The sequence below is a fragment of the Cavia porcellus genome, unplaced genomic scaffold (assembly GCF_034190915.1).
Source record: "Cavia porcellus strain 051 isolate PalLab524CR breed Dunkin Hartley unplaced genomic scaffold, mCavPor4.1 scaffold_8, whole genome shotgun sequence".
NCBI classification, from domain to species: domain Eukaryota; kingdom Metazoa; phylum Chordata; class Mammalia; order Rodentia; family Caviidae; genus Cavia; species Cavia porcellus.
In genome coordinates, this window is record NW_026947491.1 from 19,858,867 (window position 1) to 19,884,770 (window position 25,904).

The window sequence follows — 25,904 nt, forward strand, 5'->3', positions numbered from 1 at the left end:
TCTTGCTGGCAAATGGGATTCTGAAGAGATAGAATCACAACACCAAGACTAAGGTGAACATCAATATGAGAGTCGTATTCACAAAACAAAAGAATGCCAATATATGTTTTGAGTCAGCCATCGGGTCACAAGTCTCTAATGGTATCTTCAGGAAGATGAAGGGGAGAATTGCCATACATTTTAGCATAACCGTGGCTACATAGAGAATTCAAGGTCAACCTCAGCCTCACTGGACCACAATGTGGTGTTCTTGGGGAAAACAAATGAACAAACATTAAGAATGACAGATACAGTGTGATTAGCAAGCACAGGTTCTGGTTGAACTTCTGGAGATATTGTTATTGTGTGCACAATGTCCATAATACATAATTGTTTCTCAATGGATAGTGAGCTAGAGACAGGCATTTTCTATTTAAGAATCATCGGCAGGGAACAAGAGTAGTAGCTGAATGTAGAAGGGCATTTCCCACTCAGTAATAGTACAAGGTTATAGGAAGAAAACTCTTTCACCCAGGCGTCTTTTTTCCCCAATGATCTGAAACATTGCTATAGAATATGCACAGAACCCACATCCTTATTTCCAGCTCCTGCTGGATCTGGTCAGGTGGGACTTGGATCACAGGGTTTCATAGAGGAGGTAGCAAATGAACCTCTGCTGACAACAACAATGATGGTGAAGCAAGGGCATGGATGACACCAAAAAGAGATCAGGGAGACAATGGGGGCCCATGCTCATGTTCTTCCTGCAGCAGCAACGATGCAACTCTGATGGGAAGAGACTCAGGCTGGGGGAAAAGTAGAGGGTAGAGGCTGTGGGATGCTGATCAGGGACAGCAAGTTGGGGTGTTCATTGCCCTGCTTCCACTATTTCTGTGAAACCACTTATCACAGAATCTAACCCAACTAGAACTCAGGATGAGAGGTTGCTCTCAGTAGCACAAAAGAATAAAAATGTCCTGACCTTGTTTTCCCCTTCACATAAGAACTGGGCACCCCACATGCAAATTCACACTCCAGCTCTAGATTAAAATTCACTCATGGGTTGTGGGAGCTCACAGCTCCATCCCCAAACAGGGCTGAAGTGTCTCAGAAGGTCAGGGGTGTGGTATATAAGATGAGACTGCTGGGTCTTCTCCTGTGCCTGGTGACATGTCCTCATGGTGAGTGTCCTCAGTGTGGGAACTGGGTCCATGGGAAGGTCTGGAAAGCAAGTGACTGACCGGAATGTTTTCTTTTCTTTAGGTGTCCTTTCCCAGGTGCAGCTGCAGGAGTCCGGGCTTGGACTGGTGATGCCCTCGCAGACTCTGTCTCTCATTTGTACGGTCTCTGGCTCTTCCATCACTAGTGGTTACTATTGGAGCTGGATCCGTCAGATCCCTGGAAAGAGCCTGGAGTGGATGGGGTACATATATCCTAGTAGTAGCACTAGCTACAGCCCGTCCCTCCAGAGCCGCATCTCCATCTCCATAGACACAGGCAAGAACCAGTTCTCCCTGCAACTGAACTCTGTCACCGCGGAGGACACAGCCACCTATTACTGTGCAAGAGACACAGTGCTCTGATGCAACTGTGAGCCCAGACATAAACCGCCTTGCAGGGGAATTTAGAACCAGCAGGTGGCGCTCGATACACATTGCTGTAAGTAACCTGCTTCTCACCCCACGGGTGAGGGCCTGGAGGGTTTTCTCTCCAAGTAATTAGAACCTCCATCCCAAGCCCAGCCACAGGGGATCCCAGGATCTTTTGTATCTCTTTTCCTCAAGTGTTATGTTTTCAAGAATTAGGGGTTTGTTTCCCAAATATTTCCTTATGGATTACACAATAAATTTTCAATGAAATTGTCACTCAGATGATAGCACAGCCTCCTTAGTTTTTAGATGTAGAAACACATAAGCATGAAAATTATTTCTGTGTTCTTTGCAAGACTTACCTCCAACCTCAGATGCATTTGTAGGTCACCTTCTTCTGAAGGTCACTTCCCAGTTCTTGTTCATACAGAGCTCTTTTATTTTTTTTGGAATGGCTGGACATCATTCTCTGTGTTGATCTGAGTGTTCACTTATTATTAGAGGGGTTCATTTCCTCACCCTTGCCATTACAGGCCAATTCCTTAGATAGTGTGGGTGGATTCCCCTGTGCAGAATCCTCTGTAGGCCTACTATTGGTAGAGATTATCATGCTGTCACACATCTTGCAGTCATATGGCCCTGCCTGAGCAAGTGTTTCTGTGCCCCTCAGTGTGAATAGTGCAGAGTCTCACTAACTCTGATGTAATGTCTGAAATATTGTGTCTGTTCATATTTCAAAGTGTGTTTGCTATACTTACATTTCCCTTAACATTATTTGGACATCTACAAATTGGGGGCACTATTGACCAATTCTTGCCTATTGGATAGTGGATATGGAAAGAGTCAAAGGAATGAGCATGATCCATGAAGGAAGAAGATGTACATAGCACACACATACCAGAGGGAAGTCCAAAATCCCTTGGGAACTAGGATGTCAGGTCTTTCTGTACTTTCTGAGTTCCTGAATACAAGACTGGATCAGATTGGACCTGGACTGCCACTCCTTGTGAACTGACTGAGATCATTTGAGTCACAGGGATTGTGGACATGGGAAGCTGCTGTTGGGGACATTCCCTTTGAGGATCAGATTCACGGCCACTCCCCAATGATTTATTTGCTCAAGTCATCTGACAAAACTAGTCAATATGGCTGGAACACGCTGTATCTGCAGAATGGGGGACACAGCCCTGTACCACTGCACAGCATACACAGTGAGGAGACTTCAGTGTGAGCTCAGAAAAAACCTCCGTGCAAGGGCGCCATCTCCCAGCAGAGGGCGTGTTGATCTATGGAGAACTAGGCAAGGCCAAGGGGCAGGTGCAGAACAGGAAGCAGGGGGTAGTTTAGGGCTTCCTTGGGGGCCGTGCAGTTTCCCTTCTGTGTTAAATCAGCACTTGATTTGACCCAGCGATGCACGAGCTGCTGTAAAGTATCCAAGTCCAAGTCAGCATCATGTGTTCCATTTAATTGCATAGGAATTTCACTTAGTGTGTAGATATGACTTGTACCAACCTGAAGTTAACTTGCAAATTTTGTGGTTAGATTTCTTTTGAATATCTAGTCGTCAGCACCATTTAAAAATATACATGTGTGTTGCATCCCAGTGATAAGGAATTGTCTCGTGCATCAATAAATGCTTCAGACTGGAAATTAAATTTTTCATATCCCTCTCCGTTTTGAGAGCCTGCAGCTCCCTCTTACCCAAGAGCAGCACAAAAGATCAGTGAGGTGGGCTCAGCCCCAGAAGCACACGGAAGATGATTTCAAACCCTAAGGGCCTGCAGAAATAGCCTTGTCTCTCTGTTTTGCAGGATGCACCCTTAGAGAAGGTTTGTGCGGACAGGTGTGTAGTAGAAGAAGCACAGCCCGCAATCTCTAGTGCACTGTCACAATGTTCAGCCCTGGCTGCTGAGAGGATAAGAAAGGTTACTTTTTGACATGACTCTCTTCTTTCCAAAATTTCCACAGCACCTGCTTATGCTCAGTGCAACCCTAGGGAAGGAGATGTGATCGGAGCCATCTGTGGTTGTTGTTTTGAACTCAAGCGTGTGAAAAGTAATAATGAGAAGAAAACATTTACTCAGGAGTTTTGGACATGGGATAGGGAGGGAACAGGATCATCTGTTCCATGCCATGTGCCCCTCTAATTTATGGTGGGTTATTGGAGGCTGTGAGAACACACTGGCTGAAGCAAACTGTTTCTTTTTTTTTTTTTTATTTAAGAGGAAAAAGAGAAAAACACAAAACAAACCAAAGCGGCATAAGGGTACACACAATACAGAACTACAAAACAAAACAAAAAAACCATAACAGTAAGAAATTACCTGCTAGTAGATTACACACTATTTTCTTGAAAATAGTTCCTCAAATCTCAGTATCAAAGAACACAAGGTGGACATTCAAACAGGGAGACTGCAAACAGCTGTGTTCAATGTTCCAAAAACATTGATAAAGTCAGCTATTTAACACCCCCAAACACACTTGCTGTTATATCCGTTAGAGCTCCTTTTCTTTCTTTTTTTTTCCCCTCTCTTTTTTACAACATAATTTACACATCTTAGATTTTATTACTCCTTAGTGCTTATTACTTTCTTTGGGGGGGGGGGAAGAATACAGTCAAATATGGCAAAACAAAGCTGTCAGTCAATACCAAGGATAGACGTAGCACATGGTGTAGAACAGAGTACAAGTTTATCAACAATGGTTATCAACGTTGTCCCTTGTTTCGTTAAAAAGAATTGTCTATCTTATTAGATATTATAAAGTTGGACAAAACAGTAGAGAACAAGACCAATAAAACTTAGGCATTGTAAACATTACAGGACTTCCAAAGAAGACAATAGTCAAACCAGAATGGGTATCTTAGTGAATCTTATTGTCTTCAAAGTAGTTGCCTATGTCTTCAAACTTGATACTATCATATAGAATGGAACAGAGTCTAATCAGTCAAAACAAGATCGTGGGAGTACTACAGGACTTCAAAACAAGTTAATAGGAAATCGAAAAGAGCTACTATTTATATATCCTAATTTTTTTGAATTTTTTTCTTTAATTAAGACAAACATAAGAAATGACTAAATAATTTTTTTTGAAACAATAAGGGGGAGATTGAGATAAAACAGGACATAACAATATAACAATAGAGGTCACAGCATGACTGTTTCAATAACCTAGTACTTCACCACCTTATAACCTGACTAAATAGTAGTTACCATAGTGTCTTTTTCCTTGAAATATTTGGGTAAAACTTCATATACTCTAGCTTCAAATATTTTCATATCAAGAAGCCCAGAATAAAGCCTTTCTAATTAATGAGTGAAAACTTTATAAGGCTTCAAGGCCACCTAATGGGGAATCATGATTACCACATATTTTTATATATTTGAATCATTACTTACATTAGGGAAACTATTCGGTATTCACACATGCGAGATTGATTTATTTCACTTATGAGTATGGTCTCAAGCTGTGCCCATTTATTGATAAATATCTCAATGTGATCCTTCTTTATAGCTGAATAATACTCCATTGTATAGAAATACCACAACTTTTTTATCCATTCCTCAGTTGATGGGCACGTGGGTTGTTTCCAAGATCTGGCGATTACAAATTGTGCTGCTATAAACATAGGCGCACATATATCACTGTGGTATGATGCTTTCAGTTCTTCTGGGAATATGCCTAGAAGTGGAATAGCTGGAATAAATGGGATTTCCAGTCCCAACTTTTTGAGAAATCTCCAGACAGATCTCCACAAAGGCTGTACCAGTCTACACTCCCACCAGCAGTGCAGGAGAGTTCCTTTTTCCCCACAGCCTCTCCAGCATTTGTTGTCGGTTTTCTTGATCCTGGCCATTCTTTCAGGAGTGAGATGGTATCTCAGTGTGGTTTTAATTTGCATTTCTCTAATGACCAATGATGATGAGCATTTTTTCATGTATTTATTTGCCATTTGCATTTCTTCATCTGAGAATTGCATATTCATCTCAGATGCCCATTTTTGGATTGGATCTTTGAATTTCGGAGGTCTGAGTTTCTTTAATTCTTTGTATGTTTTAGACAAGAGGCCCTTGTCTGAGAGAGAGTTCACTAAAATCTTTTCCCAGTTTGTGGGTTTTCTTTTCACTATGCTGGAGATTTCTTTTGACATGCAGAAACTTTTTAATAAGAAGTGGTCCCAGTTATTGATTCTGGGAAGTATTTCCCGTGCGGTTTGAGTCATGTTCATGAATTCTTTACCTACTCCTATGTCTCCAAGGTTTCTACCTATTTTGTCTTCCAATAGATTTAGTGTTTCAGTTTTAATATTCAGATCTTTGACCCATTTAGATTTTAATTTAGTACATGGTGATAGACATGGGTCTAGCTTTAGTTTTCGGCAAATGGAGAGCCAGTTTTTCCAGCACCATTTATTAAAGAGACTGTCGTTCTTCCAGTGAACCTGCTTGGCTCCTTTATCAAAAATAAGGTGGTTGAGTGTGTTCGTAGTTGTGGTTGTATCTTCTAATCTATTCCACTGATCTTCAGCTCTGTTTTGATTCCAATACCATGTTGATTTTACTACTGTTGCTTTGTAGTATAACTTCAAGTCAGGGATTGTGATGCCTCCTGCTTTGTCTTTGCTGCTTAGAATTGCCTTTGCGATTCTAGGTCTCTTCTGGTTCCAGATGAAATTTAGGAGTGATTTCTCTAGATCTATAAGGTATGTTGATGGTATTTCTATTGGGATTGCATTGAATCTGTATAGCAGTTTTGGGAGAATGGCCATTTTCACAATGTTTGTTCTTCCTATCCATGAGCAAGGGATGTCTTTCCATTTTCTGAGATCATCTTCAATTTCCTTTTTCAGTGTATTATAATTTTCACTGTATAAGTCTTTCACTTCTTTTGTAAGAGTAATTCCTAAATATTTCATTTTTTTGCTTGCTAATGTGAATAGTCCAGTTTCTCTTATTTCCCTCTCTGTAATTTTGTTGTTCGTGTATAGGAATGCTATTGATTTCTGAGTATTGATTTTGTATCCAGCCACATTACTGAATTTATTTATTGTATCTAAGAGTATTTCAATGGAGTTTAGGGGGTCTTCTATGTAGAGTATCATGTCATCTGCAAACAATGATAATTTAACTTCTTCTTTTCCTATCTTTACCCCTTTTATTTCTCTTTCTTGCCTAATTGCTCTGGCTAGTACTTCCAGTACTATATTAAATAGGAGTGGTGATAAAGGACATCCTTGTCTTGTACCCGATTTTAAAGTAAAGGCTTTCAATTTTTGGCCATTTAGTATGATGCTGGCTGTTGGTTTGTCATAAATGGCCTTTATTATATTGAGGTAAAGACCATTTATTCCAATTTTCTGTAAAGTTCTTATCATGAATAAGTGTTGGACCTTATCGAAGGCTTTTTCTGCATCTATAGAGATGATCATGTGATTCTTATTTTTGGCTTTATTGATATGGTGGATTACATTTATTGATTTGCGTATGTTGAACCATCCTTGCATTCCTGGGATGAATCCCACCTGGTCATGGTGTATAATCTTCTTGATGATTTGCTGGATCCTATTTGCCAATATTTTATTGAGGATTTTTGCATCTGTGTTCATTAGGGAGATCGGTCTATAGTTCTCTTTTATAGTTGGGTCTTTCTCAGGTTTTGGTACTAGAGTAATATTTGCTTCCAGGAATGACTTAGGAAGGATTGCTTCCCTTTCAATTTCATTGAATAGTTTGAGGAGTGTCGGCATTAGGTCTTCTTTATATTTCTTGTAGAATTCTGCAGTGAATCCATCTGGGCCTGGGCTCTTCTTGGTGGGCAAGGACCCAATTACATTCTCAATTTCATTAGCAGAGATTGGGTTATTCAACAGTTTTATATCCTCTTGATCTAGCTTTGGTACTTCATATGCTTCTAAGAATCTGTCTATTTCTTCTGTGTTATCAAACTTTTGAGAGTAGAGGTTTTCGAAATAGGTGTTGATGATCCTCTGTATTTCTATTGGGTCTGTAGTGATTTCTCCTTTTTCATTTCTTATTGCATGAATTTGAGCTTTTTCTTTCCTTTTTTAAATAAGGTTGGCTAGGGGCTTATCGATTTTATTTATTCTTTCAAAGAACCAACTCTTTGATTCGTTGATTCTTTGGATTGTTTTCTTAGTCTCTATTGCATTGATTTCTGCTCTGATTCTTATAATTTCCTCTCTTCTTTTGGCTTTGGGCTTGACTTGCTCTTCTTTTTCTAGCTGTTTGAGGTGTAGCATCAAGTTATTTACTTATATTCGTTCTGTTTTCCTGATGTTGGAACTCAGTGCAATAAATTTTCCTCTCAGAACGGCTTTCATTGCATCCCACAGATTCCGATAAGTTGTATCTGCATTTTCATTTTCTTTTAGGTATTGTTTAATTTCTTCTTTAATTTCTTCTGTGACCCACTGATTACTCAAGAGTGTGTTATTTAGTTTCCATGTGTTTGCGGAATTTTTGCAGTATCCTTTGTCATTAATTTCTAATTTCAGAGCGCTATGATCCGATAATATGCAAGGGATGATTTCAACTCTTTTGCATTTGCTTAAATATGTTCTGTGAGCTAATATATGGTCTATTTTAGAAAATGATCCATGTACTGCTGAGAAGAATGTGTATTCTGATGTTGTTGGGTGGAACATTCTGTATATGTCTATCAAACCCATTTGTTCACAGGTGTGATTCAGTTCTGTTATTTCTTTGCTCATTTTCTGTCTGGTTGATCTGTCCCTTGGTGTCAGTGGTGTATTAAGGTCTCCTGTTACAATTGTGTTACTGATAATTTGAGTTTTCATTTCTGTTAATAATTGTTTTATATAACTGGGTGCTCTGGAGTTTGGTGCGTATATATTTAAGATAGTTATCTCTTCCTCTTGGAGTTTTCCCCTTACGAGTATGTAGTGACCTTCTTTGTCCTTTATGGTCATTGTTGGTTTAAAGTTCACGTTGTCTGCAAACAGAATGGCTACTCCTGCCCTTTTTTGGATTCCTGCTGCATGAAGAATTGTTTTCCATCCTTTGACTTTCAGTCTGTGAGTATCTTTCTGGGTTAGATGGGTTTCCTGTAAACAGCATATGGTTGGATTTTGTTTCTTGATCCATTCTGCTAGTCTGTTTCTTTTGATTGGTGCATTGAGACCATTTACATTAATGGTTATTACTGTTAAATGCTGGTTAATTGTAGGAATGTTATCTCTCTGCTGTTGCATCTTTATCTTTCGGTTCTGTTTAATTATTTGCTTTGCTTAGTGGTTTTTTCCTTTGTGTATCTAAACTGTCTTTCAATATTTTTTGCAGGGTTGGTTTGGTGTTCATGAAGTTCTTCAGTTGTTCTTTGTCATGGAAGTATCGTATTGCACCATCTATTTTGAATGATAGTTTTGCAGGATATATCAGTCTTGGTTGGAAATCATTTTGCTTTAGGATCTGGAATACTTCACTCCATGCTCTTCTTGACTTTATCGTTTGTGCTGAGAAGTCTGCTGTGATTCTGATAGGTTTTCCTTTATAAGTGATCTGTCTTTTCTCTCTGACAGCTTTTAATAATCTATTCTTGTGTTGGATTTCTGGGATGGTGACTATTATATGTCTGGGTGTAGTTTTATTTTGGTTATGACTGTTTGGAGTTCTATATGCTTCACTGATCCTGATGTCAGTTTCTGATCTCATGCTTGGGAAATTTTCAGCTATTACTTCTCTAAATATCCTCCTGACATCCTTCATGTTGTCTCCCTCTCTTTCATTAATCCCTATCATTCTTACGTTATTCTTCTTTGCATCGTCTTGCAGTTGTTGAATTGTTGTTTCCTGGTTCCTTGTTATTTTCAAAAGATCTTTCCTTTCCTGTTCACTAGCTGCAATCCTGTCTTCAAGGTCTGAAATTCTATCTTCACTTTCATTAAGGCGGTTTTTACAACTTTCAGTGGAGTTTTTTATTTCCTGTATATCTCTGTGCATCTGCATTATGTATTCTGTTTGTTTCTTATATTGCTCGTCTAGGGATTCTATCTTTTTGTTTAGTTCCTCCAATTTTTTATCTGTGTTTTCTTTAGATATATTTAGAATCTCTTTCATTTCTTTTATCATTTCTTCTTTTATCTGGGAGATTATTTCGAGTTTGAATTTCTTTAAAGCTTCTTGGAGTTGCTTGTCAATTTCAGTGGCTATTGTGTCCGATATATGAGGTGGATGGGATATATTTTCTTCTATATACATCGCTCCTAGGGTTTCTTGAGATGGGCTGGAGGTTTGAGGTTGTAATTTGGTCTTTCGTTTTGTCATTTTCCTATATTTCTGTGTTTCAAGTGTTACTTGAAAGCTTCCTCTGGATCTGTTGAAAATCCCCTTCTATGTTTGGAGCTACTGGGACTCTGGCGCCGCGCTACTCCAAGCCATTAGGCCTACAGAACCAGTGGCCCTCCTCTGCCTGCTCAGAACTCCGCAGTTCCAGACAAGCTGGGCCTCAGGGACACTGTGCGCCCACCTGCCCCTTGGAAGCTCCACAGTTCTTCAATCGCAGCCGGGTTAGGGTACTCACCACAGGCCGCAGTGCTTCAGGAACCTGTGGACCCTCCCTGGTTGCAGAGATATCCACAGTCCTCCAGACACGCAGAGAGGCCAGTGAGGGCACCCCAGATCTGCCCAGCTCCTCCTCTGCAGACCTGTGGCCAGGCGCGGCAGCTAAACAGGCTGGGCTAGGCTGGTAGTGTGGGCTAGCCCACCTATTGGGAGCTCAGCAGGTCTCCAAATGAAGCCGGGAATGGGGAGGCTGATGTGGAAGCCCCAAACCCACCTCTCTCCTTCACTGCACCTGGAAGCCTGAGGGAACTCCAGCAGTCTGGGCGCAGAAATCCAGAGTCCTCCAGACACGCAGAGAGGCCAGTGAGGGCACCCCAGATCTGCCCAGCTCCTCCTCTGCAGACCTATGGCCAGGCGCGGCTGCCAAACAGGCTGGGCTAGGCTGGTTGTGTGGGCCAGCCCACCTATCGGGAGCTCAGCAGGTCTCCAAATGAAGCCTGGAATGGGGAGGCTGATGTGGAAGCCTCAAACCCACCTCTCGCCTTCACTGCACCTGGAAGCCTGAGGGAACTCCAGCAGTCTGGGCGCAGAAATCCAGAGTCCTCCAGACACGCAGAGAGGCCAGTGAGGGCACCCCAGATCTGCCCAGCTCCTCCTCTGCAGACCTGTGGCCAGGCGCGGCAGCTAAACAGGCTGGGCTAGGCTGGTAGTGTGGGCCAGCCCACCTATTGGGAGCTCAGCAGGTCTCCAAATGAAGCCTGGAATGGGGGAGGCTGATGTGGAAGCCTTAAACCCACCTATCTCCTTCACTGCACCTGGAAGCCTGAGGGAACTCCAGCAGTCTGGGCGCAGAAATCCAGAGTCCTCCAGACACGCAGAGAGGCCAGTGAGGGCACCCCAGATCTGCCCAGCTCCTCCTCTGCAGACCTGTGGCCAGGCGCGGCAGCTAAACAGGCTCAAGCAAACTGTTTCTGAAGGTAAAGACTTGCTTTAAATCACTGAATGCATCTTGTAGAACTGCTATAAAGTCAACCTTTTCATTCGAGGAGTATGAACTTTTGTGGACAGAATCTTTTCCAGTTCTCACACTCTCTTTTTGTCTTTTTTCTCACAACAATTTCCCCTTTCTTTTGATTAATCATTCAGATTGGGAAAGTGGAAGTGTAGATTAGATGCAGGAAGGGTTTGATGGCTTACACATGGAAAATCTTTTGGGAGAGACACAAATGACAATTGGAACTGCAAAGAAGAGCCAAACAAAGATTATCTTGACTGCTATAAAAATCCAAATGTCAATGTTGAGTCCGGGAACTAATAATGTGACCAGTAGGCTGTATCAGTGAGAGGATGCAGTATGAGCCTTTATTTGAAGACCTTGATGTTTTTCCAGAAGCCAACCATGGAGCTTAGCAATGTCTTCATCCAGATTTTTATGAAAGGCACCCTGAAGAAGACTTTGCAACTCTTCCCATGTCTCAGAAAGATTAAAAGAATATCGATAAATATACAGTAAACACAATGCAGCATCACTGGTAGGCTGCCCATGTGTCCACTGTTTTTAGTGTTGTTCATCAAGCCACGTGACAGGTGCCTCAAAGGTGAGAAGAGTTTGTAAAATTTTGTTATCCATATGAGTTGCAGGCATTAATCCTAAGGCAACATTTTGGAAATAGCCAGTTATAGTTTGGGCAGTTTGGAGAGAAGGAGTTGAAGTGACCTCAGTAGCCATAATAGCAATTAATGATGAAAATAATTGTTAAGTATTTTAAACATACTAATATAATACAATTTTAAAAAGTAACAATCTAACTCTATCTAAGAATTAATGGTGTATTTTATATTGCTGGGGGAACTTTACATATTTCTACCAATAACGCTTTAATGTCAACTTTCCCTAAGTGTTTACTGTAATTCACACATCCCTAGGGAGCCCTCCAGCCAGCCTGACACACCCAACTGTCCCCTCTCTGCACACTTTTATCAGGCTCTGCCACTCTGGGCTGTGCACAGACTGGCTGAGCCTTGGCCCAGCCTAATGCTGGATCTGCCCCCAAGGACGCCTGCTCTGCATCCTGCCTCTCCCCAGCCAGTGTCATGGGGCGGGGGGGGGGGATCAGAGAGCAACATGGATCTCACTTGAACAAACTTCCAACACTAGATTTAGAATGTGTGCTCTCTTATCTCTTATCAGAATTAAACACAACTTCCTTTTAAGAGCACTGATCTCATGAGACAGAGAAAGTATAAAAGAAATTCAAAGCTGTCCCCTCATAGTGAATTTTCTTGATATGCAAATTATCATTCAAGCTCTAGGTTCAAATAGCCCCTCAGGGCGGTGGAGGCTCATAGAACTCTGCCAAGACCTGGGTGGAAAAAATGAAGCTCTGGTGTAGAAAAGGAGGCTGGCAGGCCTTTCTATGTGCCTGGTAACAGCTTCCTATGGTGAATGCCAGTGAGCTCCAAGAGACCCAGGTACTTGTAGTGAACACAGGCGACCTACACATATGAATGACACTTGTCTCTATGTGTGATGTCCCAAGTGTAGATACAGGAGGGTAGACTTGTCCTGGTGAAGACCTGACAGCTCTGTTTTTCACCTGCTCAGTCTCTGGATTCTGCATCACAACCAGTGCTTACTAGTGGCCTTTGTCAGCCAGACTTCAGGAATGAGGTGTGAGTGGATTGGAGAAACAGGATATGATGGTGTCAGAAAGTGCAATCATTCTCACACTGGTTGCATCTTCACGTATAGAAACTGAGCCTAGAAGTGCTTTTCCTTCAAATGACCCTGGGAAGGTGCCATACATTACTCTGTGAGACACACAAAGTGCTCTTCCATGTGAACCCATACACCAAATACACTGAAGAGATGCTTGAGACTAGCAGGACACATGGAGCACACAAATCACTGTACAGCAGTTGAGAAAAATTGAAGTGTTGTCTGTCCACTTGATTGTCCTCTCTCCCAAAACACTTGTGCATGGAATTTCCAGGAAAGCTTTTGATTCTAATCCTAAAATGTTGTGTGTTCATGGAACTAGATTTATTGTTCTTTTGTAAACATCTAGCTCACAACAAGATGCACTTAGTAGTTTTTTTTTAACCAAATTCTTTTGTACAATGCAGGTAACTACACAGTGTAGTTCACTGTTTGGTCTAAAAATACTTGATGATTAGCCATGCCTCTGTTAGGTGCACATCTGCCATCCACCATCAGCACATCTCCATTTCATCCATTCCTGGTGCATGAAAAACCCTTTCACTCAGAATGCTTGGGGAACAATCTCTATGTTGATGTGCTTGTCTACACATTGCACACACTGCTGGAGGAACTTTATCTTCTTTTGAGGACTTGATCATGTCACAGAGCACACTGAATGAAGAGGCTTACCTGTGTGTGACTCAGGAGCACCTTCCCTGCACTTGTCTAGCACATTCTTCTTCCTGGCTTCCTCCTTCCTCCATGAATCCTGCTCTTTCTGAGCCTGCCCTTCCCCAGGCATACTGTGCACCCTGGCCCATATTCTCCTGGCCATGTTGCTGTGTGAATTTGATCAACATGGGCTAGAAAACATGCAGCCACTGCCTCCAAGAGCACTTGCATTGGGGAGGACCACTGTCATTTTCAGCTTGCTCACAGTATGAGGAGATTTAAATCAAGCATGTATGTCAGAGTCCATTTGTGTAATGAAGCCAAAAGAAGCAGACAAAGCCTTTCCAGAACCATGATGCTTATGAAGAGGATCTGTTCAATTCTCGGCATCAGAAGCAACAAGTAACTCCAGATGCAGCTTCCAGTGGGGCATATATTGATCTCCTGGTAGAGTTTGGGAGGCCAGGGCTGTGGGTTAGAGGGGGCCAGTGGAGTAAGTCTTCTCCTGATGACGGTTGAGGGTGCACATCATGACACTGACACAAGCCCATACTAGTTGGCAATGGCTACACTTGTACTTGGGACCAAGTCCTCTGTGCAGTTTGCCAAATAGCAGTGGCAGCAGCAGCAGCAGCAGCAGCAGCAGCAGCAGCAGCAGCAGCAGTAGCAGCAGTAGCAGCAGCATCTTGTCAGTACAATTTTAGAAAGGCAGATTAGGCTTTGTGTGCTTTACGGTGTTGTTGTCCAAAAGGGAGCATGTCTTGGAGAGCTGTAGGGGTCAGGGCCTGCTGAGGGCATGGAGGTTCAAGTCCTTCCCATCTTTTCTACTTTCCCTGAGAATCACTGTGCAAGTTTTACTTCAGGGAGCATGTTATGTCTTCTAGGTGTTAGTTCCATGGTTTCTATGACTTAAAACCTTTAAATTCTGGGGAACAGTAAATTGGAATAACTTGGTATGGTTCACGGGTCTCTCAGGTGCAGACCAGTGTATTCGGTATATAACACTCAGAGGATGTAGCTCTGCCCAGAGGGCCTGGATTCACCTCCTGTCTCCACATTTTATTCTGCAAGGGTTTGGCTTGTCCACAAAGTCCCATTTCATTGGTTCACATTGGTCTCAGGTAGATATATCTTGGCCTTCTTTGTGTCAGCCTGGTGTCTTCAGATTCCTTATTAGTACTTACCTTGTGAGTCCATTCATTATATGTGATATAAAATTTATTTGTTTTAAACACTTAATCCATTGTTATGGTTGTATTTTATTCTTGTGAAAAAAATTTGCAAGATAATCTACAGCTTTCCTTTTACTAATCAGAGCTTGTAATGTTTCAGTAACCATTAACAAACTATTTGAAGAATTAAATTGAAGTGTTTTCTGCCTTATTTCTGTTGGATGGTTCAGTTTCTGTTTGTTTTGGCCTTACTGGGGATGAAAAGGGCTCACCATCATAGGCAAATAGCCCATTCCTGAGCTGTATCCCCCGCTCTCTTTTTGTGTGTTGGGAAATTAATCAGCACAAATATCTAAAAATTCTGACTCAAATAATCACATGCAAATGTATCAAGTATTGGGCCTGGGGATTTAGCTCAGCGGCATAAGCGCCTGCCTTGCAAGCAGGCAGTTGTGAGTTCGATCCCTGGTACTGATAAAAAGGAAAAAGACAAAAAAACCCATCAAGTATTATTGCAGTGATAGCATGTGTGCTTTTTAATACATGTTGAAATAAGAAAGTTAATGTAAAGCAACCTAACGGTGACCAAAGCAGGAAGGAGTAGTGGAGTTGGGATTTCAGAGAATCCACAGGACACACTGAGCATGACACTTGTGTCCCCTGCTTGATTGGTGCAAGTGGCCAGATGTGTTCATACTTCTCAGATGCACACTTTATATATGGGTAGTTTGTGTTACGTCAGTCTCAGATAAACACTACCTTAGTATAAAGGGCCTGCACCAGAGCTCAGTCACACAGCCTGTGCCTGGCAAGCACAATTCTCTGAATTTCACTTCAGGACCAGAAAAAAAAAAAACACAATTTGGAAACAGATTGAGTTAATGACAGGTGATAATGTGAGGTTCTGATTTCTCTCAGCAAACAGCAGAACTCAGCAAAGTCACCCATAGTCTCAGCACAGGAAGAGGGGAAGAGAATCAATATCAAGTGTGTGTGTGTTCTGTCCAGGAGCTGGAATGGGAAGATGTTTTTTGAAAACTTAGGGATGTATATGCTCCAAACCTGGGGGGAACATTGATAGCACATCGGGTCCCTTACAGAAAAAGAAATAATTTGTCACAATTATATAAATCTTTGCTTGAAAAGCAGACCTGTCAATTAGAAAACTGTATGTCATGTGTACATGAAAAATAAAAGTAGGCAACTAGATAGGTAAATACTACTACATTGTTTCATAATCAGATTTCTTATTTTCTTGAAACAGATCATTAGTACCAGACTTCCCCAATAAACTCACATCAGATGTGGGCACCATTGTCTGTGCGCTATCCATTTGCACAATTGGCTTTAGAACAGGATTCCATGCAAACAGGGCCTCCCTATCCTGATGAGAACCAGCACACCTTCACCCTGAGTCTCTGTATTAGAGCGCAGACTTAGATGCCCAGCTGTTGCCCATTAGCGATCAGTGCTGAACATAGGCAGCTCACCGGGTAGAGCTTGGGCTGTCCTGGGTTTTCCTGTTTGCGATTTTGAGAGGTAAATTATTCAGAACAAAAGATACTGCGTGTATGAGTGGACATGAGTGTGATAAACAGTGGATTTATGTGACACTTTTTTAACTAAGATGTCTCAGTGTCTGCAGGTGTCCTGGGTGAGGAGCAGCTGGTAGAGTCCCGGTTAGGCTTGGTGCCGCCTGGCAGGCGTTTCTGAGACTATACTGATTGGCCTTGGGATTCACCTTCACTAGCTATGGCATGCAGTGGATCCATTAGGCTCCGGGGAAAAGGCTGGAGAGGATATCAGTGATCTGGTTCGACGGTAGTAAAACGTATTATGCAGACTCCATGAAGGGCTGATTCACAATCTCCAATGGCAAGAACATGGTGTGCCTGCGGATGAGGAGCCTGAGACCCGAGGAGACAGCCGTGTATTACTGTGCAACAAACACTGTGAGGGGACATTAATGAAAGCCCAGAATAAAACCTCACTCTAGGGATGGTCTCGCCAGCAGGGATCGCTGTGGTCCAGGGAGAACCAGGCTGGGCCCCAGGAGCAGGTGCAGAGAAGGATGCCGGGGGTGAGGGCTTCCTGGGGGCCTTTGAGGTTTCCTGTCTGCATTAAATTATAGCACTTGAGCCGACCCTTCAGTGCAATGAAGTGTCCAAGTCACCTGTTCCTTGCAGTTGCATAGGAATTTCGTTTAATGGGTTATCATGATTTGTGCCATTGTCAAAAAACTTGGAAACTTTGGGAGTTGGTTTTTTTTTTTTTTTGTCTTTTTTTGGTCTTTTTTGAGACAAGGTCTCGCTATGAAGTTCAGGCTGGCCTTGAACTTTGTAGCCCAGGCTGTTCTCGAACTAGCAATGATCTTCTCATCTCAGCCTCCCGAGTGCTGAGATTACAGGAGTGAGCCACCATGCCCGGCTGTGAGTTAGGTTTTTTGAACATATATTAACTATCATCATTTAAGTATGAACCTACTAATCTAACCTTAATGATAAGTCATTGCCTTGTGCATAATTAAATGTTTCAGATTAGGAAATTAAAACTTCTACATCTTTCCCTATTCTGTCTGAGACTATGCAGATTTCTCCTCCCTGGAACAACACAAGAGATCAGCTAGCCAGGATCAGCCCTGGAACCACATGCAACGTAACTTCACACCTTAAGAGACTACAGAAACTGTCTTGTTTCTATTTTGAAGACTGTACCCTAAGAGAATTTTTTGTGTGCAGCTGTGTTGAGGAAGAGGCCTAAGAGTCGCTGCCACTGCCAACCCTCTTTCCACCCCACCTTCATGATGTTCAGCGTTGGTTGCTTAGAGGACAAGAAACATTGTGTGGAGTCCTGACTCACTTCAGTCTAGAAATCCCACAGCCGTGACTTATGCTCAGTCCAGCCTTAGGGGATGTGATGTGATCTGAACCGTTTGAATTTGTTGATTTGGAACTCAAGGGTGTGGGATGAAAGAAGCAAACATTTCTTCAGGAGTTTTGGGCACAAGATAGTGAGGGAGGAGGTCGTGTGTTACGGGACATAGGTCCTTGTACTGACTCAAGCTGAGTGGAGGCCCTGTGGACACCCTGCACCAAGGAAATATTTTCTGAACATAACTAGCTCACATCTGCTGACTGTTGTCTGAAAGATCTGCTCTAACTTAAGCCCATTCATTCCAGGAGCCATGAACTTTGGGAGACATTACAGGACTTCAAAAGAAGATAATAGTCAAACCAGATGCCCATTCTGGTTTGATAATTATCTTCTTTTGGAGTCACTAATTCTAAGGTATCATTTTGGTAGTAGCCAATCATAGCTTCAACAGTTTGGATGCAGTGAGTTAAAGAGACTACTGTAGCCATTAAAACAATTATTGATGAATGTAAATATTATGCAACTTTATTACACATGTACTAAAGTTTTGTAAATATTATGTAAACATAGGTGAATATAATACATATTTTCAAAGTAGCAATCTAACTCTGTTACTGAATCAATAGTGTATTTTTGCTCATTGAGGTTTAAATGTTTTTCTCCAAATAATCCTTTCATGTTGTCTTTGCCTAGATTTTTACTTTAACTCACTACAAGCCTAGGGAGACCCCTGCACTCTCTGTGCATGCTGTCATCTGGGGCCTGCCACATTAGGCTGGGCACAGCCTGGCTGAACCTCAGCCCAGGCTATTACTGGTTCTACCCCTAGAACCCCCCCCTCTGCATCCTGCATCTCCCCAGCCTCAGTGCACAGTGGGGATCAGAGAGAAGCACAGAGATATGGAATCAGCTCAGCATGGATCCACAACCCGTGCTTCCCACATGTCTTAGAAACACCCAAGACTCCGCTGAACAAATGTGGATTTGTCACAGCAGGCACTGAGTGAAGGAAACCCTGCAGAACTCATGGAAGGACTGAGGGAAGAAGGCAGCATGGGGCCCACAGCTGCAGCTGTCAATGGAGTAACAGTGCTGGTCTTGTTCTTTGAAAACCCTGACTTCAACAAGGATCACAGCAGAGGCCAGCACTCTGAAGAAGAGGGCAGGCAAGAGGCCTCAGTGCTGGCTTCTCCCCACAGGAGTCTCTGTGAGGCTCCATCCTCCCCTTACACTGGAACAGTCAGTGAGACTGACTCCACCACCATGTTTGACTGAGATGGACCCAACTCTAAGCTGTTCTCGGCAAAAGGATCTGGCACCTTCCCTTAAGGAGCACTGCCTTTAGTGTATTCTTCAACTGGAAAAACAAATTAATCTGTAGGAAAGTGTTTCACTCTAAGAAAAATAGCTTTGTTATATTTGTATCATAGCAAAATACCTGTAATGCGGCCTTACTGTATGTGTTTACCTTTTCCCTCTGGGCGACCTAATTGATATGTTAAGCAATGCTCTCCTCTGTAAAGAACTGCATGATCTCACCTAATTGATATGTTAACCAGTGTTGCTCTCTACAAACAACAGATGTGGTGCTAAAACAAGCTAACGGGTTATTAATCACTGTTAGACTTCTCTATTCTCTGCTGAGGAAAACCAGGATGTTTCCCTGATTTAAACTTGTTTGCAGCAACTTGTTTGTTACCAGGGAGACTTGCTTGTTAGCACAACCCTTACCTGACCTTGCTCTCCCCAAGAAATGTAATCTTGCCATATTTTCTGTTCTTTAATGTGCCGCAGTGCCTTCCCCCTTTCCCTACCTGGTCTGTCATAAAATGTGCTAATTGTGCTGTTCTTAAGAAATGCTCAACTTCAAAGAAATGTTGTGACTTAACCCTAATGCACCAAAAGGGTTAAGTTCCAAATCCTTGTAAAAACTTAAGTTTCAGCTTTTTGTAATTTTTGACCCCTTCCCACATGTTAGGGTTAACGAGCTGACCTGAGATAATTAACTTTCTACTTTCTTCTCCAAATGTTATTGCAGATGTGCCATTCCAAGATAATGCTTATCTGAAGGACAGGAGTAACTCAAAAGGTGCCAAAGGCTCCCAGTGTTGTCAGAACTAAGTGGACAGCTTTACAGTTTCCAGATTTGGGTCAACAGTTTAAGGGTTCTGTGGGTTTCTTTTGTTTCTCCCCCTTTTTCCTCCAGCCTTTTTAAAGCCCTTCCATCAGTCTCTGGCATGCAGTCTCCAAATTGGCTCCCAGAGACTCGTCACCAGGCCTGGCCTAAATAAAGCCTTTGCTCTCCACATTTAACTTCTTGCTTATTTGGATTTTATTCCAGGGTCTGAGCTATCACAGAAAGGGACTCCACAAGTTGCAGGAAAAGTCATGAAGGATACAAGGAGAGTAAATCAAGGGCAGGGAAATGAGTAACCCTCTGACTGGCTCTAGGCATGCCAGGCTCTGATTCCCAAGGTATTATGGCATTAACAAGCTCAGAATTTCAACCCCGAGACAATGGTGTGGGATGTCACCATCCTTCCTTCAGTGTAATGGACAAATACTTGCCTCAGAAGAGCATGAATCCCAGTCTTCCTGGCTGCACAGGGAAGGAGGAGCCAATTTGTCTGACCTCCGTTCACAGCAAAGCATGAAGTTACCAGAATCTCCAATGTCGGGTAAAGAATTAACAAATCCTCACCTATTTTCTTAACTTCATTCTGAACATGGATTATACCATGATGGGTGCAGTGCCCCAGATGTTATTCAGGAAAAACTATGCTGTCTTTACACGGACACCTGCATGAGACAAGATAGAACCAACGTCTGCACTTTGATTCATAAGTTACCTGAGTGTAAGCAGAAAACATGTTGTCCTCAAATCATTTGGTAATTTTGTTTTTATAGTGAAAAAATGTAATTTAGTTTTCTTGTGAAAAATTGTAAAATAGTTCACAACCTGTCACGGTTTATGTCTGTGTCTCCCAGGCCTCATGAGTTTGCATTGTGTATTTCTGATTGGTTCATTGTCTAGTGCTTGGATTGATGGTGTCAGTGCTCCACCCTCCTAGGGGTGGAGCCAGGATGTGATGGAATGGCAAGAAGAAGGTGTGTCTTGCTCTTTGCTGGTTCCAGCTTGCTGTTTGCAGCCACCATGAAAGTCGGCCCAGCCATGTCCGCCCACCTGGGAGCCAACTGAGTGTGGAATGAAACCTCCAAAAACTGTAAGAAATAAACCTTTCCTTTCCCAACTTGGGCATCAGGTATTTTGTCTCAGAGATGAGCATAAAGTAACTAAGACACAACCACTAAATTTCCTTGGAGAAAGAATGTTTTCATTAGGCTTTACTTCAATTCTCACCAGCCTAAATCAGAGAATCCAAATTGGCTACCTTAATAACAAGATCAGTGATATCTGAGTGGCATGTAGACAAATTCCTTGCCTTAATTTAAAGAAGAAGTGAAGGTGCTATCTAACTGCTATGAGCCAAGTTTAGGTTTTAGGCACATTATCACTGCACACATGATATGAGTTCTGAATGAGTTTCCAGAAACTTCAATCTGTGATGAAGGAAGAAGTTTAAATTCACATCATGGGTAGAAGTAAAGTTGAACTTTGATTTCTTATTATTGATTATTATGTACAATTGTCTTCTGTGCCATGGATCATTAAAAAGATTACCTATTTTGCTTTCTAAAATTCTATGATTATCTTTCCTGGTGAATCTCAGGACAAGCCTCATTCTATCCAGCTTAGCTTCTGTTCAGAACAGCACTGTCAGAGATCACAGGATGTGATAGTGAAGGAGGCAGCCTGGACTTTCATGACAACAGCAAAGTGACAATAGAAGTAGATCTCTGTGGACATGGGGACCAGACTGTAGGGCAGGATACAAAGAAAGGGTAGGGCTATGCTGACATCAGCACTGAGGATGCAAGGACCAGAATCAGCGAGGAAGTGGAGAACTGGGGTGAGGCTGTGGACTGAGAGGGACTGAGTGACAGTGACCTCTGATCTCATCAACACGGTTTCTCACTTTCGCTGACTTCCAACACTATGTTTGGAACATGAACTCCATTGTTAAACACAACTGCAATTTAAGAAAAATGGCCCTGAGAGACAAGGAAAGTATAAGAGTCCCTCTTACGCTTTATCCTCATACCAAAGAGTACACATGTGGAAATTATTATTCAACTTCAACCTCTGATACTCATCTTGAGCTGTGGGAGCTCACAGTCCAATGTCAGTTCTGGAATGAGAAAGGAAGAACTCTGATAAGAGCTTGCTGAGGTGAATTTCAGTGAGGTCCAATGGTTCCAGGTGGAGGTGGTGAAAGCAGGTGTCATATATACTAATGAGTATTGACCACAGGTACGATGTCCTTGGTTCAGCTACAGCAGTGTGGAGAAGATCTAGTTATGTCCTCACAGACTGTTTTACCTGCTCTGTACCTGGATTCTCCATACCATCAGTGCTTACTGGTGTCCCTGGATCTTCAAAACCTCAGGGAAGAGTCTTGAGTGGACAGAAGGAATAAGTGATGAGACCATCAAGAGTACAACTAGTCTCTCACCAGAGAGACTGTACCTCCAGTATAGAGATACAGCCTATAGCAAGGTTTTCCACAACAGAACTCTGTCACTGCTTAGAAACACACACATGTGTCCACACGTTGAACCCTGACTAAAAACTCCCTGAAAAGATGTATGGTACCAGCATGGGGTACACAGGACACATGGAGCATAGAAATCAAATGAGTGAAGTTGAAAAAAGTGAAGCATTGCTTCTCCACTAGATTGTTTTCTATCTGAGAAGCCTGGCACCAAATTTCCATGGAACTTCTCTGACTTTAATGCTGCAATGTTGTGTGTTTGCAAAATTAGGCTTTTTGATTTTAACATCTAATTCAAGACAAGATGCACTCAGTAATTTTCAATGAAATCCTTGTTTACAACTCCGGTGAGTACACAGTGTATTGCTCTCAGTGGCCTAGAAATCCCCACAGATTAATGACCCCTTGTTAAGTGCACATGTGCCACCCACCATTACACACATCTCCGTGTTATCCTGTCCTAATGCACACAAAGCTCTGTGCTCAGAATGTTTGGGTAGCAATCCCTCTGTTGATAAATTTGTCCTCACATGAGTGGATATATTTTCCAGTTCTCTGAGGACATTACAGAGGATACAGAAAATGCCAAATTAGAGGGTTCTCCTGTGGACTCAGTTGTACCCTCCAAGCCATCCCCATGCTCTTTCTGCTTCCCACCTCTCTCCTTCTGTCCTTATTCTAGCCCTGTTATTCACCAGTAGGATATGGAACCTTGTACATTTGCATGCGGCAACACTTCTATGTCCTTATGATGAACACTGGGCAGAAGTAATCCAAACACTCCTTCCAACAGCAAAAGCATGGAACAGGACTACTGTCACTTCAAGTTAACTCAAAATATGGGATTTAAATCCATCATGTATGTCCTAGTGTGTAGTAATTGATGAGGAAAAGTAAGTAGACAAACATTTCAGCAATTCCAAAGCTGACGAAGAGCATCTGCTAGGATTCCTGACTTCAGATCCAGAGTGAAGCTGCAGATGCAGCCTTGGCCAGAGTTTGCATTGAGCACACACAGAGCATTGGGGAGTCTCATGCTTTGGATCCAAGGTTTGTAGTGTATGAGAGGTGCCTCCTCATAACAGTATGGGCTCTACTTTACCTCACTGGTATCTGCTCATCCATGCAGACAGTGACTACTCTTGTGCTTGTGACAGCGTCCCATGTGTGGTGAGCAAATAACAGTGGTAGTGGCAGCTCCTTCTCTACCCCATTAGAAAAGCCGATAGTGTTTCCTGGAGAGGATCCTACCCAGGAGCTCATCTAGGGATAGTGGCAGGACTCAGGCACTTGGTGGAACATATAGGTGTCAATTCTTCCTCACTTTTCCATTTTCCCTTAGAACCATTATGCACAGGTTACATCAAAGAATATATTATGACTTCTCAGTATTAACTCCATAATATCTGTGATTCATGTAGTCTCAGAATAGCTAAGTAACTTGATGTAGTACACAGATATCTTAGGTGCAGACCTGAAGTACCCAGGATATAGAAGTGTGAGCACAAAAGCTCTGCCTGTAGTGCTGCATTCCCCTCCTGACTGAACCTTCCATTCTGCAGAGCTCTTGGCTTGTCCACAAATTCTTGTTACACGGTTGCCTACTACTATATATAGGGAGCAATAAAATAATTCCTGTTTCATACAGATCTGACTGAAATCATAAGTGCATGTGTAATTGGTCAGAACAGAATGCAACAGTTATGTCCCTTGAAGAAAAACCAAAAAAACCATGTCCTACAGGGTGATTCTCTGTGGCCATGCATCATCATCCACACTGTGAGTAGCTTCTTATCCTGGGAACAGTTTTTCAGTTCTAAGGTGAAAATTTAGGGCCATGTGTATGATAGGCAAGTGCTCTGTCAGTGAGCTACACTCCCAGGCCGAGGGTTTTTTTTTTTTTTTTTTTTTTTTTTTGTACAAGGCATCAAACTCACATTCTCATGCATACTAAGCAGGTACTTATGCCACTGAGTTAAATCCCCAGCCCTCCATCTTGGGAATATTAGTGAAATAGAAACACAGGTTAATGTGTAACAAATAAAATAACACTTGGTTTAAAGGAGAAGCATAAATAACAACATGCGGAATATAAAACTTTGGAAAGATTCAGGCATGTGGGTTAGGTTTGCTGGTCTCACATAGGGAGCTCTGTCTAGCCACAGAAGACCTGAAGAAAAAAACAAACCCCAGAGTTTGAAACTTGAGACAAGGGCCCTGGTTTTCAGCCTCACTCACATCCCAACGCTCTAAACCATGGTCAAACCTCTCCCTGAGTGGGGCATGGACACTGGTGCCTGACAGGAGAGGAAGAAAGGCTTATCATCCTCTGTACAGTTCCCCAGTGAAATCACCACATATTTCCCTTCATGACCCAGCATGGATTCTGGGTCTTTCCTGCACACAATGGCATGGAGTCAATTAAGGACCCTCACTAATCATGTGCTCTGAACTGATATGAGAGTGACATTATCAGCGTTGTTCCTGTTCATTTGAAAGGAAATATTAAAGGCTTCCAAGAAAATCTGATGAAAGAAGGCCACATCAGCCCACTTTGTTTTCGTCCAGAAGTGATAAACATCTGAACAGTCAGTGGCATGTCCTCAGCGCTCATGAAAGGGATGAGCTCTGTTATTCTGGTTAGTAAGGAACTGGTCAAAGGGACCTCAGCTCTCCATTCCTGAAGAATATCTGTGTGAAGTTCCTAGAATGAGATAGGCATTTTGTATTTAGTAATAACCACCAGAGGACAAAAGGAGAAGTAGGACCTTAAAGGCGAGTGCTCACTCAGTAACTGTACAAGGTCATGGGAGGAAAATCTTTCACAAAGGCATCTTTCTTCTCCAATGTCACATAACAGCACTACAGAATAATCACAGAAACCAAATCCTTATTTCCAGTTCCTTCTGGGTCTGGTCAGGTTGAACTGGGATCACAAAATTACTTACAGAAAATGAATTTCATCAGACAGCATTAATGAGGGTTAAGCAAGCTCTCACGCATCACGGATGGCCCTGAAGGAAGGAGGTCATGGAGACACAGAGGTACCTGTGCTTTTGTTCATCCTGAAGTAGAAGCAGCACAGCCAGGCTGAGAAGAGACTGAAGAGACTGTGGCAGGCGTGTTAGTAGGGAGAAGAGGCTGGAGGACACTGATCTGGGATCAGGAAGCTGGGATCACCATTGCTCAGTTGCCACTATTCCTGTGAAATCAATTCCAAAATCACAGATTCTAACCCAGCAAAAATTCAGAATGAGAGGTTGCTCTCAGAAGCACAAAGGAATATAATGTCCTGACCTCATTTTCTTTATATATGAAGTGTACACACCCATGCAAATTTATCCCCCAACACTAGATTCATAATCCACTTACGGTTTGTGGAAGCTCACAGTTCCATCCCCAGACTGGGCTGAGGTTTCTCAGGAAGGCAGCACTCAGGTCTACAAGATGAGACTTCTGGACCTTTTCCTGTGCCTGGTGATAGATCCTCTTGGTGAGTGCCCTCAGTGTAGAATTTAGGTACATAGGAATGTTTAAAAGCATGTGACTGACAAGAAGGTCTTTTTTTTCCCACAAGGTGCAGCTGCAGGAGTCTGGATCTGGCCTGGTGAAGCTCTCGCAGACAATGTCCCCCACCTGCATGGTCTCTGGATTCTCCATCACAAATAGTGATTAGGTTGTATCTGGATCCGGCAGCCTCCAGCAAAAAGCCTGGAGTATAGAGTATACACAAATAGTGGGGGTAGCACTTGCTACAACCTGTC

The 25,904-nt window shown here is 42.4% G+C and overlaps 1 gene segment (V, D, J or C); it reads left to right on the plus strand.

Moving 5' to 3' along the window:
* Positions 1–1,052: 1,052 nt before the first annotated feature.
* Positions 1,053–1,562, plus strand: LOC101787848 (immunoglobulin heavy variable 4-59-like). The segment is given in 2 exon segments: positions 1,053–1,160; positions 1,243–1,562. Coding segments are annotated over 2 exon segments (366 nt in total).
* Positions 1,563–25,904: the final 24,342 nt, after the last annotated feature.